The sequence below is a fragment of the Neolamprologus brichardi genome, chromosome 1 (genome assembly GCF_056152115.1).
Source record: "Neolamprologus brichardi isolate AB-2024 chromosome 1, ASM5615211v1, whole genome shotgun sequence".
NCBI classification, from domain to species: domain Eukaryota; kingdom Metazoa; phylum Chordata; class Actinopteri; order Cichliformes; family Cichlidae; genus Neolamprologus; species Neolamprologus brichardi.
In genome coordinates this window covers 28,112,165-28,131,276 of record NC_142104.1, presented here as the reverse complement: position 1 = coordinate 28,131,276, position 19,112 = coordinate 28,112,165, and the positions used below count along the sequence as shown (strand labels likewise).

Sequence of the window (19,112 nt, the reverse complement as noted above, 5' to 3'; positions counted from 1 at the left end):
CTCAGTGCAAAGCTATCTGAAAACCTTCTCACTAATTCTGTAAACGAGGTGGAGAAACAGTTACTGCATCCAGCCTGATCTTTGAGTTCTATTCCCCGTGTTAATTCTGCTTTGTTTAAACAGTTTCATCCAATTACATTTTCAGTGAGAGTGGAGTCTAACAAAGAACTGCTCCTCCTGCTTCCAAGACATCATCACACCGGCCTGCTCAAAGCATTTCCCACCTTTAACCTGGCAAATTTTAAATAAATTCTCTTTAAAACATGCAGTTATTCACCCACTGCTAAATTCACCTAATATGCACCCTGTAATTATACACCAATCTCAAAATTGTCTCATTTATTTGAGGTTCTGGATAAAGTAATGTAATCTCAAACTGTACCTTTCATGAATAATAACACTGTTTGCACTCTTATTTGAGCACTTCATTGAGACAACCTTGTCTACTGTTTCAGTGATCACAGGAGTTGTCTCATCTTCCATTAAATTTTGCCGCTAGTCTTTAGCTCAGAGGTCTGGGAGGGGGTTACTGACTTAAACCCTGACAGGGGTTTGCATCACAATAGAAATGAGGAAACATCTCGTCTGGCACAGTTCAACTGTCAGCAAAGATGGAGGAAAAACAAATCAGATTTTGACCTTTCGTGGCACCAGATGGACACTCAGATAATTAACAGGTTTTTTTGTATTCACTTAGAAACTAAAATAAATGTGTGTACACAATTAGATAGTTTTAATAGTTTTCAGAAGGCTACAACCACAATTGAAAAAGAAAGTTGGGATCCTGTGTAAAAGGTAAATAAGAAAGGAATGTAATGACTTTTGAATGATTTATTCACAAAATAACAAACGCTTAAACTGAGACTTTTTAATATATCATTAAAAATATTAACTGAATTTGTATTTGATTGGAGCTACGTGTTTTAGAAAAGTTGGAATGAAACTTCAACTTTGCATTATTCATTATCTGCAGTGCATAATATGACAAAAAGGTTCAGAGAATCTGGAGAAATCTCTGTGCGCTAAGGACGAGGCTCAGCGCTGTGCCATCATAAATGTTAAGGGTTAGACATCCCTGACATATATCGACTGTTATTAAAAAAAGGGGGATGGGACACAGTGGTCAGCATGGCCCTGTCCCAACCTTCTTTGTTTTTTGAGACTTGTGCTACATCAAATTCACCATGAGATAAATATTATTTAAATATTATTTGAGATAAATATTATTTAAATTAGATGTTTTTGTTTTTGTTATTGGGAATAAAATATGAGTTTATTGAGTACACTGGAGAGACCAAACAGCCACTTCATAAACGCATGGCACAGCATAAAAGAGCCACCTCCATGGGACAAGACTCGGCTGTCCAGCTGCATCTAAAGGACAACGGTCACTCTTTTGAGGATGCCAATGTTCATATTTTAGAAGAGAAGACAGATGGTTTGAAAGAGGAGTGAAAGAAGCCATCTATGTCCACTGGGAAAAACTATCTTTGAACAGAGGCGGTGGCTTACGACACCAACCGTCTGCCATTTATAAACCAGTTTTGAGATCCCTTCCCAGACACCTTAAAGCCCACTTACATCCTGGGCCATCTGACTTCAGGAAATCACATGATAGGGTTGGGCTAGGTTTCACAATGGGTCCACCAGAAACCTTGGCTGATTGTGACCTATACCCGTTTTCACACCTTAGCTTGTGTGATTAGGTAGGGGATCAATAGGGTGTCCATGTCCCTCTTGCGTATACTCCCATTGGGTTTAAATCTGGGACTCTCCACCATTCGACCTTAGAACTGAAGAAGCTTCTCGGGTGAGAGGTGAAACATCTTAAAGAAAACTTAAAGAAGTCTTTCCAAGCTCCTTAGACTATGAGTTTATTGAGATTTCCAAATCATTGCATTCTGTTTTTGTCATTTTACACAGCGCCCTAGCTTTTGTTAGAATTGGGGTTGCACATTATAAACAACACATGCCAACTTTACAGTAGCACTGGAAGAAAAGCCCAAGAGTTTGTCCACCTGCAAACATAAAAATGTGTAAATATAGCTGCTGAGATGTTTCACTTTCAGATTTTTCAGGCTGTTAAAAGGAAATACAAATTCTTACGTGATAAAAGGTTTTTGTCTAAGTGAAGACTGGTCTTTGTTCAGTCACCACATAAAGACGACATACCACAGAAATAAAACACACTAACGCCACCGGCTTTGCATTTATCTGAGCTCTGGGTTGCATTAGTATATTTTAAATTCTGTGACATTCTTGTTTGGTCTTTCATGACCGCATTCTTCAGATCCAGAGTCTTCACATCTAAGACTTTGTATCATTATAAGGCAGAAGTGATGTATTTATGAATGCACTGTACCATAGAAATTTCCCAGCTTTTGTTTTTACTGGTGTGCTTTATGAAAACATTATGAATGAATTCATAACATCGTTCTATCAGGATCAGTTGGAAGTCTTGACTTCTGTCGGCAAACATCCATGTTTTTACTTTTCCTCATCTAATAAACTACAAAGGGATTACAGCAGAGATAAGAACTTTTTGTTTTGGGGGTAATGACGTTTAACATCAGAAGCAGAAGGTGTGCCGGGTTATCCAAAGGTCTCCTTCGGGAATGTGGTTTTTTTTTTTAAGTTGAGGAAAAGGAAAGTCGAGGATGTCCTTGATGCTTTAAGAGGAAAAATAAAAACGTTATCTAAATACAGTCATTCTGTGGGATTGCGTTTGTCTGCGCCGAGCTGCTTTTCCCAGGCTATGGCACAAATTAATAACCAAGAATAAAGCAGATGTTAATTAAAGGTTGACTGAGATTAATTATGAAATGCAAATTATAAATGAACTTAGGAGAGATGGGTGCTTTCAGGTTTGGGTCACTCTATGGCAAGACGTGTAAATGTCAAACTCCTAATGAAGAAAGCCTCATTTTCTTACATACTTTACACCGCGTGAAGAGTTTGGGCCACGTCCTAAAGACTTTTAATGTCTAGGTATTATAATTGGAATAAAAAACACAATCAGGCCAGTTATGCTTTATCATCTGTTGACAGTTTATTTGGGACGTCAGGCTAGAACCAGTGCTGTCTAATGGCTCGATCACACTACAGTAATAATGCGATGACCGGGTCTTTGCATTGCATTTTTTCTTGCATGTAGTTGCGGTGAACGGCTGGTTGCTCAGAGGTGGAGTTGCATTGCATACTTTGCCTGGCGGGAGGCAACCTGTCTCCAAACAGCTGTGGTCCAACTCTGAGTGACTGCAGTCACTCTGGGACAGATTGGCAAATAATTGTCGTCCAATTTATAAATACAAGCAGGTTGCCAATAAGCACAACTGCTACGTGTCTCTTCTGATTCTATTCTCATATAAAAACAAGGTTTCTGAACATGCATCCTGCACCAAAGCACCAAATCTGCTTTGTAGACAACAACAGACTGCGAGTGATTGCAGGCCTAGTCCCTGAGATGCTCATTGCATGCAGTCGCACTAATTTTTGTTGTCCAACCAGGTGACGGCATGATGAAACAGTCTTGCAGCCTTTGTAAAGGTATGTGTTGAGGTGTTTGCTTAAATTTAACAAGAGACACTCAGTGTACTTAATGTTTCAATCATCATGAAGATGGACCACTGCTGTAGCTTTTTAGCTGCACAAATTAACTTTATGATCAGCTTGTTCTTTCATATTTCATAGCCAGACTTGAAAAGATCTACAATTCCCCCACAGAAACAGAAAAGTAAAAAAACCAAAAACCAAAAAAACAAGCTGCCAAAAATAATTGCTGTATAAAAGTCAGAAGGATATTTATATCAAAGCGTTAAATCATCAAAGGACACAGAACTACACCTTTAAACTGATGCACCTCATTTTTGCTTCAAAATAGAACCCTGACTGAGAAGCAGCAGCCTAAACAGTCAAATGTCAAGTGGACAATAAAAAGTCACATGTAGCCAAGTTACCGTTTAAATACATTTTATTTATTATGGCTGGAATGTGTGCCAACATGGATAATTACAGAAAGGCCATAGTCAGACAGCAACATCACAGCACAAGTGTCTCTGCTGGGTCCCATCACTGACTTTATGTTCTGAAGTTTAGGAGGAAACAAGAGAAATTTTAAATTTATGACATATTCTTGCTTAAAAGTCTGTGAGACCATTTCTGAATCATCACAGTGCACATCTGTTCAGAAATATGAAATGTTGCCATCTTCATGGTTTCATTTGCTTTGCAAGAAATGCCACCACAATGTTCATGAGCAACAGGGCAGCCTAGTATCACGTGGATGTCCCACCAATGTACAGTATTAAGTGCTGATTTAAAAACAGAGTATAATGCAGAGAACATGTACTACTCCTTGTGAAACCATTGAAGAATCTCCATTGATGACATTTCAGCAACTGGAACATCTTCATATTATACTTTTCACCACTTACAAGAGTGGTGAGGACTTTAGGAAAATAAATGGCATCTTGCACAGACATTCCTTCTAAAAAACTAAGCTAGACAAAAAACAAACGTCAATAACAACAACAAAAAGCTTGTAAAAGGTTGGACTTCCTTTTGCAGGCTTTTCAGGCAAATAGTGGCAATAAATGATTTATGGTGGGAGGACTCGTGAAGTTCATGATGGTGACAAAATAACTGAGCGGTACTCTGACCGCAGCTGTTTCATATCATTCCTCAACTGTTCTGTCTCAACTCTTTCCATTTAATAAAGGCAGAAAAATATCTTTAAAAAAAAGGTTTACCTGCTGTAACATAATAATAATAATAATAATAATAATAATAATAAAAACCACACTGTGATGTCATGTTTTTCATACCAGATCATTTAAACTGATATTAAACATAACTTAAGGTGTGACCACACAAAATTCACGGAAATCAGAAGAGGGCGCAATCACAACTTCCACTCCATAAACGTCCAGTGTTTGTCTGATGTTCACAGCTGGAACATCGGCTGCGGTACAGCGACTGTACCGAAAGCATGCAGTACATAGCTTACACTGTATTTCAAGACATTTTTGGTTTTTTCTAGAGATGGACTGATCCCATATTACGTATCGGTCCGATACTGACCTAAATTACTGGATCAGATATTGGAGAGAAATAAAAAATGTAATCCGGTCCATTAACTATCACAAAAGCACCTCACAAAACTTGGCGAGCGACATGGCGTAACCCAGCTCATAACCAAAGCACGTTGGAGGAATATGCATCACGTGATAGTGCGGCTGTGGCGTGCAACACCTGGAGGCGGTCTGGTTGAGCATTTGGAGCCTCGCTATGTGCTTCCAAAGGCATTTAATCTCAGAGAAAGGTATCCCAGAGAAGTAAAGCAAGCATCTCTGAGTGTTTGTAAAGCATTCCCACGTTAAGTTTAACTTATACAAAATGCAGCAAGATATTAAAAAAAAAAAGAAAGTTTTATTGATTATAAAATATGCTATATCGGATTTATATCGGTATCGACAGATATCAAAATTTATGATATTGGTATCGGACATTAAAAAAGTGGTATCATGCCATCTCTAGTTTTTTCATTCTTTTTGTGTGTGAGAAATACTCAAATATTAATATTAATTAAATTGTAGTTTAAATGCACCAATATGGATTTCTGCACATTTTCACCAAACGAACAAAGTCATCAGTCACCTGGGTTTAAAAATCTGTTCTACTTGGACTTGTTGTGATTGACCTCACCTACTCTTATCTCTACATGATGGACTCAAACCTTAAACAGTGCATGTCCACAGCATTTGTGCTGCCACTTTCAACCATGAGTGAGAAAGAGCAGTATTAGCCTAATTTTGTTACACGAGGAGGTTCAATCAGACGCAGGTCTCATGCAGGCTGTGCAGCTGCTCTAACGTGGGTGCTGAAATAAAAAGCACCCACGTGAATGCCACGCACAGGTAAGCAGCCTGTTCGGAGCTTTGCGGTCGCTGCTAACGAACCTGCTAATTGTTTGTCCATTTTTGACATGAAGTGCAAACAGATCAAAACTAAATAACACAGCAACCTTCAGCATTTCCCACATTAAGAACAACACGATTACCCATCTGTGACGCTTCAGTAAACATGTACTTTCAGTTTCTGATCATTCATAAAGGTTGTTGATTTACAACTTAAAGGATGAAACCGCGTTGAACTGATAAATAATAAACTGCTGGCTCATGTTTTGTTTGCTTTTTCCCATTGCATTTGTTTCCATTGATTCACACGCTGTGCAGGTCGCGCCACTGTAAGCTACGTTCACTGTGAATACGGGGAAGCAATGCAGGTTAATTGCACTTAAGCATTACACATTTCATAAAAACCTTTCTGAAACAATTCATTTTAGTCACTCGGCCTCTTACATTTGCCTCATTCATGAAAAATCAATATAATTCACCGTCTATATCGTCTTTGGTGTCAAGTACACTGCATTAACATTTTCCCTTTACAGCAAAATAAAGCGATCTCTTAGGCAACCCAGTGAAATGTCTAATTCTGAATAATACATGACATTTTATTCTAAAGTAACTTAGTGGTCACAATGTGAATAAAAGAGCATTTTAAACAGTGGTGCTTTATAAGGGGAGATTATGCTTTTAGCTGTATTTTCCTTCAGTCTTAATGGCTTCTAGAATATAGCAGATAACACTCAGCTTCACCATTTCAGCAAAAACTCTATGCAGATGTTCAACTCCAGGAGCTAAAAGTAAGTAAATTTTCGGGGGTAGGGGTGGGGTGTCTTGATATTGCAGTGACAAATCAAGTTTGCTGAGGTAAGAAATTATAGCACTGGAAAAATAGGCACACAGATGGGTAGTTACTCACAGGCAAAAAACCTTAACATTCATGGGAGGGCTGTCAACAGTAAAGCACAAGACGGCTATTTGGGATGCCATCATCGACGCAGAGTGTAACTCTGCCCGCGCCCGAGTCTTGTGCTTTGAAGTTTCTTTTCGTCTCTGATCCTTTAAAATCAGGACCATCGATCTCCGTTCAGCTGACTTTAATGGTTCCTGCTTTTTGGGATTCTCCTGAAATGGAAAGGATCTGCAGGTGCAGACCCGTCGATGCAGAGATTAATATTCGGTTCAAAGGACGCGAGCGCGCTCCTGGGTGTCTGTTACATCAAGAATCGTTCACATAAAGTAACATCTAGTGATTTCGGTCCATTCATAATAAGGTACTTGTACAGTGCGCGTGGACGTGTTTGACCCTGAATCCTTCGATGTGTGTTTGGGATCAAACGTTCGGGTCCACCACAGTTTGCCGACAGGAAGAAGTCACATGCGTCCCTGAGCCAGCTGAGCTCGCCTCTCCTCCAGACAGCGGCACACCCACATCGACACCACCTCCGCATTTCCATCGTTATACTGTACGATGAAGGGATGATCCTGTATGAAGGAAAAACACAAGCGCTTAATAATTTTATTTAGAATATCTAAGAAAAGGTTGTGGAGAACAAAGCGAGCACATTTAAAGTCTCAAAGTTCAATTTTAAAAAATAAAAAGGTATTTGTAAGTAAATAAAGGCTGCTGGGAATCAAAATGAGCCAATTAAATTAAGGTTCTAGTAATAATTTACTTTTTTTTCAACAAAACTTACTGGATTATATCGTAAATCATACTTTTCACTTTTTTAACAAACATAAAAATAGATACAACATATATGACCTTCATAATAACTGCTATGTGGTAAAAAACGAACTAAAGTGGCTGTAAAAACACAAGTAATGAGCTTTCTCATAAAAAAAGAAAAGAAAACTCAAATGTTTCCACCCATTCTACAATATTATTTTATTATCAAACAGATTGGAGCCACAAACATTATTACATCTATTATGCGAAGTGTATGGTGTAGCAGCTACTTGCATCTGAGTCATGATTCACAAAATGATAAAATGCAAACAACTTAAACGGGAACATCATAAAACCCTCTTAAATATTAATGTCCAACAGATTTGGTTTTAAAGACAGAACGTTTAAGTAATGGCTTGTCAGAGCATTTCAAACAAATATCTTTTAAGTTTAATGAGCTACGTGAGTCATAACAGGATGTGGGATGAGCTTTGTAATAAAAGATAGCCATGGCAGAAACACAGCCCAATCATGAACGCGCCTTCTGAACACATTTTCCCAAAAAACAAAGACTAATTCTGAAGCCTTCTTGTGCTTCGGGAAACCCAACAACACGACCCTGTAGCCCATCGAGCCGTCAGACTCCAGCACCATTCACTTGTTACTGCTGCAGGACTTAAACAGAGATGTCACATGTCAGCGGTCCCAGTAACCAGACTCATCTGGAGGACTGTGGACCAGAGGTTGCAGAGGTCACAGAGGGTCAAGAGGTGAGAGGGGAGGAGGCTGCAAATGAGACAAATCAACTCGGACTAACCAGGAATTTTATTTGAGCGTCTAGATGTCCAATTAGGTAAACAGCGCTCTGGCCGGCCGGTTTAAATGAACTTGTCAACACTGATCTCAGTGATTTCCGTCCTGAACAACAAGAAGCTGTCAGTGTTGCACGCCGTTTGGAGGAGTTCGGTTCTAAGTAAGAAGATCAATCTCAGCAAAAAAACAAAGACACACGCTCAGCTTTTTTTCCATGGAGCTACGTCAATGAATCTGGGATAACAGGAGACAATAACGTATATCAGCCAATGATTAACACAAAACCACAGAAAAAAAAGATATATTTAACGTCACTTAAATATAGTACCACTACTGAAGAGTTTGATTTCAGCCATGTTAGCAGCATGTTGTCTGTATAAACATCTATTCACCTTTCAATCTTTCCCACATAAAGACCACATTTGATGCCCTGAGTACTGTACATATCAATACAGGCACGATTTGATGAATATTCGAATAGTTTCCGGGTTTCCAAGAGTAACTGCATAGGCAGAGACCACACTCACTAACTTCTGATGGAAACAAAGTCATTTTGTTCAATAAGCAGGCCTGAAATATGACAGAAACCAATTTAGAAGTTCAAATTCAAATTCAGAAGAGCTTCCAGGGTTAATCTCAACAGTCTTTACAGGGTTAAAAAATTAATGCAACTATGATGCTTACATCTATGTTTCTAAGGGCTGAAAAGAGACTTCTGCCCATTCATATATGAGGAAATTAATCAGGATTGATCTCCACCTGTCTCTGTGGCCAACATCAAGTCAAATTGGATTTCTAGCATAAATACCTACAAAGGAAAACATGACCCAGTCTGCCTCAAGCATCAGTCCCACAGACTCAGAGGCCTATTGGCACCAATCTGGCAATCACCAACCAAGAGGGATAAACCTGCATTCTCAAGTCATGCACATCTAGTGCAGCCCAGTCAGCAATCCCCTTAGCAACCATTGGTTGCTAGAGAAAAGTATGAATCCCACAACTGGTTTGCAGCACCCCGATCTGTGACCAATCTCACCCAGCAACTGCCATCCAAGAAACAGTGAATACACACCTTTCACTAGCGACCAGGAGTTGCTAAGTGGTTGCCAACGAGTCTCTATGGTTGTGTTATTGAGCCCTTAACCGAACTTTGTGACCATCACAACCCACAGTCTTATTAAACTTTGTATCCAAATCTACGTAAAATGTTACATAAACAGAACACATTGCCAGCTACAGTGATTTTATTTTAACATGCCACTTGTTAATTTTGACCTTAAAACATCAAGATGAGTTCTATCTTCTTTGCCAACCTGAACATTTTTTAAAAAAAATAAAACTTTAACATTTATATTTCCTTGATCTGCAGGGCTGTAGGTCAAAAGCAAAATGTAAATCTTGTCAATATGAAAAGAACATGACTAGTGTGATTCAAATTGGAGGCAGAAAGTGACTCCAAGGTGAGTAATGTTGTTGTCAGCTGTTTCTTCTGGGGTCTTTAATACCCGCCAGCAACACCCAAACTGGTGCAGACAATATAAGATTAGTGATAAAGTAGGACAGGCTGGTCCACTTTTTTCCTCCTGAGAGCCTTCTTGTCTATTTGTGGATACACGGGGAAATATGTGGCAATTATGTTCATAAAAATAAAAATCACACTGAGGGGGAATAAAGTGATGACTTAAACAAAAGACAATATCAGGATTTGTTTGAGTTTGGACTTTTCTGCTTTCTCTGCTCGCTGCGGTTTCCTTTGTGAACACTTCAAAGAAAATGGAAACACTTTGCAGTGTGTTTTAATCATGCACAAAATATAGAGATTGTTAAAGACTAGGGGAAGAGTCCCATCAATCCTGTTGTCCTTCTAATGGCCAGCTGGGGTTAACACAGTCTGAGGTTAATTACTCTCATATCATTGTAAGCGTGTGTGTGTGTGTGTTTGTGTGTGTGTGTGTCAGTATGAGACGGGTGGAGTGGACGCTCCTGGGTGCCCCTATGTGCTGAATACCCATCTCATCAATCATTCTTCCTTCCCTCAGTAGAGAGGGAGTGATACAGAAATAAAGAAGGAAGTCCTGAGTAATGTTTTTAAAATCAGGCTCTCCAACCTCCACTCTAGAAATTAACCCTAAAGGCCAGAGACATCTGCTGGAATTTGACCTCGATGAAGGTACTTCTCACAGTGCTCTTTTAGCCTCTTTTCTGTCATCACATCCCATCACACCCAAGAAATAGATGAATTATGATTAAAATGAGGAAAAAAGAACTGAACAGTGTATACAAGACATCACAGGACGTCCAGAAAATAAAACTAAACATCAAAAGTTCAAGGAGAGCGAGTAAACTGTTTCCATGGTCAAGTATGAACCTAAATCTGAATATTTAATCCTACACAAAAAAAGCAGCTGACAAATGTCCTGATCAGGTCATCCGCCCAACACTGGGCTAACACACACAGAGACAGACAACCATGAACTCCCACATCCACACCTACACCAATTAACCTAACACATGTCTTTGAACTGGGCACCTAGTGAGAATCTGATCCTTTCCTGAAAACGTTTACATTTAGAATAAGGAGCAGACCAGCTACCTGAACGCTACTCCCATAGAAGTCGATTATCTTGTTAAAAATTCTACTTCTTCATTACATATGACTCTCGATACTGTAGCTCCTGTTAAAAAGAGAGCTTCAAATAGGAAGTACTTGAAGCAGATAACGCTTAAGCTGGAGAGGAAATGGCATATCACAAATTTAGAAGATCATCATTTAGCCTGAAAAATTAATTTGCTGCTTGATAAAAAAAAAAAACCCTCTGTAAAGCTAGAACATCTTAGTATTCATCATTAATTGAAGAAAATAAGAACAACCATAGGGTTCTCTTCAGCGCTGTAGCCAGGCTGACAAAAAGCCAAACACGGGTCTCATGCAGAGGCATTCATTCTAACATTATGGTACATGCGGTACCACTGATATTCATTTAGAATATTTTTCTCCAATTGATCTTTCTGAGTTAACTTCAGTAATGACTTCCTCCAAACCATCAACGTGTCTTTTAGACCCCATTCCTACAAGACTGCTCAAAGAAATCCTGCCATTAATCCTTCAATCTTAAATATGATCAACCTATCTGTGAACTCATTGTTTGTTTATTTTATCTTGTGTTTTTTAAATTTGTTCTTTGTTTTGTCATTGTTCTACGATGTGTCTTATTCTACTATTTACTGTCTTTGGTTTCTTGAAAGGCGCTTTTAAATAAAATTTCTTCTTCTGATCTCTAATAATTGGCTATGTACCACAGTCTTCCAAGCTGGTGTTACTTAAAAAGCCATCTCTTGACCCAGCGGTCTTAGCTAATTATAGGCCAATCTATAACCTTCCTTTCATATCAAAAATTCTTGAAAGAGTAGTTGTAAAACAGCTAACTGATTAACTTCAGAGGAATGGCTTATTTGAAGAGTCTCAGTCAGGTTTCAGAGCTCATCACAGCACACAAACAGCTTGAGTGAAGGTTACAAATGATCTTCTTATGGCCTCTGACAGTGGACTCATCTCTGTGCTTGTCCTGCTAGACCTTAGGCAGCGTTCAATACTTTTTTTTATTAGAGCAATTAGAGCATACTGTAGGTATTACAGGTACTGCACTGTAATGGTTTGAATCATATCTATCTAATAGAGCCCAATTTGGTTATGTAAATGGAGAGTCCTCTTCACACACTGAGGTTAATTATGGAGTTCCACAGGGTTCAGTGCTAGGACCAATTCTGTTTACATTATACATGCTTCCCTTAGGCAGTATCATCAGAAGGCATAGCATACATTTTCACTTCTATGCAGATGACACCCAACTTTATGCAGATAACACACACCAATTAGTTGAACTGCAGGAATGTCTTAAAGACATAAAGACCTGGATGGCCGCTAACTTTCTGCTTCTAATTTAGATTAAACTGAGGTTATTGTACTCGGCCCAAAAAACCTCAGCAATATGGTATCTAACCAGATTCTTGGATCATTACCTTGTCCTCCAGTAACACTGTGAGAAATATTGGAGTCATTTTTGACCAGGATATGTCCTTCAACACACATATTAAGCAAATATGTAGGACTGCTTTCTTCCATTTGAACAATATCTCTAAAATTTGAAATATTCTGTCTCAGATTGACGCTGAAAAAGTAGTTCATGCATTTATTACTGCTACGCTGGACTACTGTGATTTGTTATAATCAGTATGTCCTAAAAACTCCCTGAAAAGCCTTCAGTTCATCCAAAATGCTGCAGCAAGAGTACTGACAGGGACTAGAAAGAAAGCATATTTCTCCTGTAGTGGCTTTCCTTCATTGGCTTCCTGTGTCCATGTAAATCCCACGTCGCTCTTGGACTGCGAGCTTACATGTGGTTCCTAGAGTATTTTAAAGTAGAACGGGAGGCAGACCCTTCAGCTTTCAGGCCCCTCTTCTATGGAACCAGCTTCCAGTTTGGATTTGGGAGACAACTTAAAACTTTCCTTTTTGCTAAAGCATATAGTTAGGGCTGGATCAGGTGACCCTGAATCCTCCCTTAGTTATGCTGCAATAGGTGTAGGTTGCTGTGGGAATCCCATGACGCATTGAGGTGTTTCTTCTTCAGTCACCTTTATCACTCTTGTGTTAATAGACCTCTCTGCATTGAATCATACTTATCAATCTCAAGCTCCCTTCCATGGCATGTCTTCTGTCCCGTCTACCTCCCCTCACCCCAACCAGCAGATGGCGGCCCCTCCCTGAGCCTGGTTCTGCTGTAGGTTTCTTCCTGTTAAAAGGAAGTTTTTCCTTCCTACTGCTGCCAAAGCGTTTCTCAAAAGGGGGTCATGTGATTTTTGGGAAATTCTCTGTTGTATTATTGTAGAGTCTAACTTACAATATAAAGCTCCTTGAGGCGACTGTTGTTGTGTTTTGGCGCTGTATAAATAACACTGAATTGAACTGAAACCACAAAGACAAAGCAAGAACATGCAGACTTCACACAGACAGGCCCCAGCTCTGCAGCAAGATCCATCATGGATAAGAGTATTGGGCCGCACCTCTTAACCTTATATTTCAGGTGTTTTCAGTCCCATTGCCACAGGTGTATAAAATCAAACATGCAGATATGGTTGGGTGCTTGATTGCATCCTTTGAAAACAAGAAGTCTTGTTTTCAAGAGCTTACTGAATTTGAGTGTGTTTACTGTAATAGAACGTCGCTGCAAATCAATTTGTATATTTTTTTCCGTCCCATGATCGGCTGTATGTTGTGTTATTGCAAAATGGAAGTATTTAGGAACCACAGCAACTCAGACACAAAGTGGCACATCATGTAGCACAAAGCATGTTGCAGGGTGCTGAGGCACATAGTGTGTTAAAGTCAGAAATGCTTGGCATTAACATCAGCACAAATGCTGTGCAGCAGGAGCTTCATAGCATGGGTCTCTATGGCTGAGCCGTTACCGTAGGTATGATTTGTATGTGGACCAGAACTTTTGCCCATATAGTCTAGAACCTTCTTACGGTGAGGGAACAACGTTAATCACTGTACCAAAATGCTCATTGGCTTTATTATATTTAAAAACAGCAATAATTAAAAAAATAAGTACTCTGAGTACACTTCACACTGTAAAGCAGGGGAGTCAAACGTACAGCCTGCTGGCTGGATACAATTATACCCTGCCTGCGGATACATTTGAGTCAGGCAATTGCGATTTAAATGCAAGCATGTCAGGAAAAAGTGAAGAAATGAAAAAGCGAAAATGTAAAACGAGCAGCATCTGGTTGCATTTCAATGACACTGGAGACTCATAAGCTGAGTGCAGAATTTACAAAATTAGGAGCTGGATAAATGATACATGGTTTTTGTTTTTTGTCCTCCACAGTTTTACATTGTAGTTTCAAACTTGCCCAGGCCTCCCAGTCGTAGTAAATCTATAAAAATAAGGCTTTTATTGAAACTGAACAAAAAATTGCTTCCTTGAAAAAGACTTAAGTTATTGTTCAGTATTGAATATTACATGCAGTAGCATTGTTTAAATGCTGAAGTGCTCAGTCTATTATGAGATACTTCTCATTATCTTAGCCTAAAGCACCAAAATTAAGTCACTGGCACCTGAGATCATCAGAGGCAGCCTAAATAAATATAATAACATGTTTGAGTGACTAGACCCCTCCAATCAAATTGGATTCAAATTCAATCAAAGGATCTGAACCAATAGGATCCACAGCAGATAGAGTCTAATTAAAAAGCCTTTACTGAGTTCTTTGTCACATGCAGCATATCTATGAGCTGTGAGCAGAAGTAAAAATAAAGCACAAGACTTCAAGAAGTTCAACATAATATTTTTGAAGACAAAATGTTTATTGCCAGACTGCTCACATGCCTAAGAAAATAAACAAACCCTACATTAACCTAATGACCATTATATCAATCTGGCATATGTCATTTTGAATGCACTGCACGTGCACTTGGTCTGGTGCACTTCTACACGGCTGTCTAATAATTAAAACTCTGCAGCTTAAATGAGGTATGAAACCTGTGAGGGAAGAGTTTCTAAACACAGAGTGAACAAGTGCTTCTTAGTCAGGTCACTGAAGGTGTCTGACTTTCTGCTGTAGCAGAGCATGGACAGAGGTGAGCTGGGGGAAGGACTCATTTAAAAGTTGCATTAATCACCGTCTGGCCATATCAAACTGGGATAATCACCTGCAACTGCTCCGCTCAAATAGAAATGGCCTACACCCAGGGGAAATACTACCTAACTCTTTAATTGTTTGAAGCCTTTGAAGGGTCCGTTTAATCTAAGATTAATTTATGCGATTTTAAATAACTCAATGTATGATTAATACGCTCAGAAGAAATTAAAAGGAGTTTGAGGCAATTATAACAAGAGACTGGTCATCACCTCATTAGAATAGTGTTGGGAAAAAACACTGTGTGTGTGTGTGTGAGTAAGAGAGAAGGGTAAAGAGGTAGGTAGAATAACTGGGACTTTACAGATTTGCATGCTAATCACTAGCTCCCTTTGGAAACTGCCTGGGTGAGTGTATGAATGGCCAGTGTGTGGGCATGTGTGCACCAATTTTAGTTCCCAGAGAAAGCTACACTGTTACAGTGGCATGTGACCTCAAAACACAATAATATATTATATTTAATGTTACTGTCAAGAGAACCTGCTGTTCTTCAAATATCCACCAAATAATGTTTAAAAACCAAAAGAGTGACAGTGTCAGTCTCATGTCTGAGTTTCCAACCAAGTAACCAAATCAGTAGCCAGGATTCACACTCAGAGCTAGTAACCTGTTAGCGCCGCTAAGTACAACAGGCAGATACAACTGAAGGTGCATGGGAAATGAAGTTTTATATGCACTGCACAATAAGCCTCACACTATGACTTAGAAACCAGAGTGGTCTCTCTAGGATATATGACCAAAATCTCATATCCCGATATTAAGACATCTATCGTCCGATAACGATATAAATCACAAAAATGTAACATTTTCTGTAAATTCTGTGAATCTCGGGCAGCTCGACTTGCGTGAAGTGTTTCCAGCTGGGCGTCATGTACCTGGAGTCGAGTGTTTTAACTGATGCATGAAACTATACATTTTTAGACATAGGTTGTAACGGCCGCCGTTTTCTTTGTGAGTATTTATTACACGGCGTGCTGCGGGTTGCCTGTTCTAACGTTTGAGTCTAATGTTTTTTAGCACCTGGGCGGCTCTTTTTTGCTTCTCATCCGTAAATACTCTGCATCTTTCACGAGATTCAGTTTATTTTGAAAAGTCTCAACAGGATCTTGAGTTTTATTTTGAAAGGTTTATGTGGAAAATAAACAAGCGGACACGCGATGGTTTTACCGTCGTTGTTGCTAACGACAACGCATAAAAACAAGAGCTTGTCCGTCCGTAGTGTGGTTATATTAAATATAAGAGAAAGAGAGAACTTTAAGAAATTAATATAACCACTACAGTGACCATCAAAACGGTGAAAAAATATTGCTGTAAACAGTTTATTTTGCGACACCACAAAACAAACGATAGCGTAAAATGAAACTATAGACGTTTTTATATCGTCATCCGATATATATCGTTATATCGAACAGCCCTATCTCATACAATCTAATAATAAGAGTCCAGTACAAATCAACATGTTGTAATAAAGCACAGGTACTTTCATGAATAAACTGGATTATGAGACATTATATACAATCAGAGTTTTATAAAAAAAAAAGTATAAATGTCCACTACTGGAGAAAATGAGGGGAAAAACCTATTACTTTCCCAGAACGTTTGAAGTATTCTGGGATTTATTGAAAAGGGAGAAAAAGAATGAAGAATGACTAACTTTACGTTTTGAACTGATAGCTTGCTCTCTAATCCTAATGTCAATGATACAAACGTCCATTTAACTTTCAATTAAGTTAAACAATAGCATTCACTATTATCTAACTTATTTTTACACCTAAACAAAAAGGTCAAATCAGGAAATGTTATATTAAAAAGGATAATGTTTTGTTTTTATTATACAAGCTCCAAATATTGATTTATATGTAACTCTGACTTCAGCTACCATTTAAAATGACTTGGCTGACGTCTGAATGACTTGAGTTGAAGCACTGTAGTCCGAGTATGTGTAAATGGAGTTTACATCAGTGAACACCCAAGGGTGAAATGCGAAAACATTTGGAGGGGAAGGTGGAGACAGAAAAGTTTAGGGAGGAGGAGAGACTGGTGGCTTGGTGCATGTCTCAAAAGAGGTGCTTTGATACACAAGCGGGCATGTGAAAATCCTTTTTGCACATGCAACAATGTAAACATTAACAGGCCAATTCCTCGGACGATAAAACTGTTTCCAAAGTTTTAACACACATGATAAGTGCAAGGCATGCAACTACAGTTAACACATTTTCCCAGCTGTCTAACCTGAGTTAAAATAGAGTGAAATCAATGAGAAAACTGAGGGAAGTGGACCTAAAAAGCAAAGTAGATGTAGGGAGATTACCATTAATTAGTCACAGTAAATCACAAACATCCACTGTTTTTGATTCAAATGGTCAAACTGTGATTTTAATGTAGTTTATTTAGTGTCTTCCTGTCTTTGTGGTGCGTTTGTGGTTCTGTGTGAGTGTGTGTGTGTGTGTAAGTTCAAACCAGATTTGAGGACGGTCAGAGACAAGAGGGGGTTTCTTTGTGAAAAAAATTGAGGGGCTCATCTGGTGTCTCTGGGGTTGAAAGGGGGCTATGAAATTTGTGTGCGTGTGTGTGTGCGTCTATGAATAGAGAAGCAGAATAGGAGGACCGCTTTGACAAGGGTGCTAAAAGGCTGCGTGAAGGCTGCTGGCTGGGGAACGAGGGACAACGAAGGAGTGGGAGAAGGGGGAGGGAGAAATGAAATGTCCATCAAATCCCGAACAAACAACATAAGATTGTGCGGATCATCGCTCTAGTTTTTCTTCACTCATATGCACAAATTAACCACATAAAACAGGGAAACAGATACGCATGATGATATTGTGTCCATGTAAATCCCAGAAATAAGCAAATGCTTGAAACCCTCACCAACTCTTTCTTGCTCCACAGCTAAATAAATAAGCCAGGCCAGAACCAAAAGCAAGAAACCCCAGACCGGCACAGGTCATCACCAAATACCGGCAGCCAAAGTCCTGGGAGCGAGCCAACGGAAAGTCTCCTCAACTGACTCAGCTTATGACGACAGGGTTGGGTGTCCACAATGAAAGATGCATCAGTATGAGGACAGAAAAAACACACACTTGCCTCTCTGATGGCTCATCGTGTGATTTTCTAACTAATGAAGAAAGATTCCTCAGCCAGAGTTTATTAAATTAAGTCCATTAGCCTTAATTAATAAATAAATGTATCAAATTACAACCCACTGATGTCACTGGGTAGACTGATATTGTTTAGTATTTATCTTATTGTTTTCAACATACACCCACCGGGCACTACATTAGTTACACTTTGCTAGTGTTGGGTTGGACCCAGTTTTAACTTCAGAGCTGCTTTAATTGTTCACAGCATAGATCCAACAAGGTAATGGAAACATTCCTCACAGATTTTGGTCCATACTGACATGCCAGCCTGAACCGTTGATACAAGGCAGGTTGGCGCTATGCTTTTATGTTGTTCAAGCCAAGTCCTGATCCCACCATACTAACATAGCAACAGAAAGTGAGACTCATCAAAACAGGCAACAGTTTTCCAATCTTTTATTGACCAATTTTGGTGAATTATATCCTCAGTTTCCTGTTCTTAGCTAACATGTGTCTCCTGGTACAGTATTCTATTACTGTAGCTTATCTGCTTCAAAGTTTCATAAGATAAGATAACTCTTTATTGTCATTGCACAGTCATACATAGTACAATGAAATTGGAAAACTGTCCTACGTCGGCACTACATGTAACACAACACGACACGATACGACACATCACAACGCAACACAAACAACACAACACAGTATAATAAATTAGTAATAAAAAAGAAGAATAAGTGTATTTGTATTGCACACTGTTATTATTGCACATTAATTATTATTGCACCTTGTTATAAATATAAATATTATTATTATTATTATTACTGTTTTTAACATGTGTTTATTGTTTATGTCCTTCTGCATGCCTTTGAAACAAATAGATATTTAAGTTGTTGTAGCCTATCAGCTTGAAGCACGCTGGCCATTCTTCTCTGACATCAATGA

At 38.9% G+C, this 19,112-nt stretch overlaps 1 protein-coding gene across 1 annotated transcript in view; it reads right to left on the bottom strand.

The window, feature by feature from the left end:
* Positions 1-5,675: 5,675 nt before the first annotated feature.
* map2k5 (mitogen-activated protein kinase kinase 5) overlaps positions 5,676-19,112 on the bottom strand; it is a 57,762-nt gene continuing 44,325 nt past the window's right edge. The window contains exon 22 of the mRNA XM_087840457.1: positions 5,676-7,388. Coding sequence (XP_087696583.1) covers positions 7,278-7,388 — 111 coding nt within the window. The 3' untranslated portion in view covers positions 5,676-7,277. The remainder of the gene's footprint in view (positions 7,389-19,112) is intronic.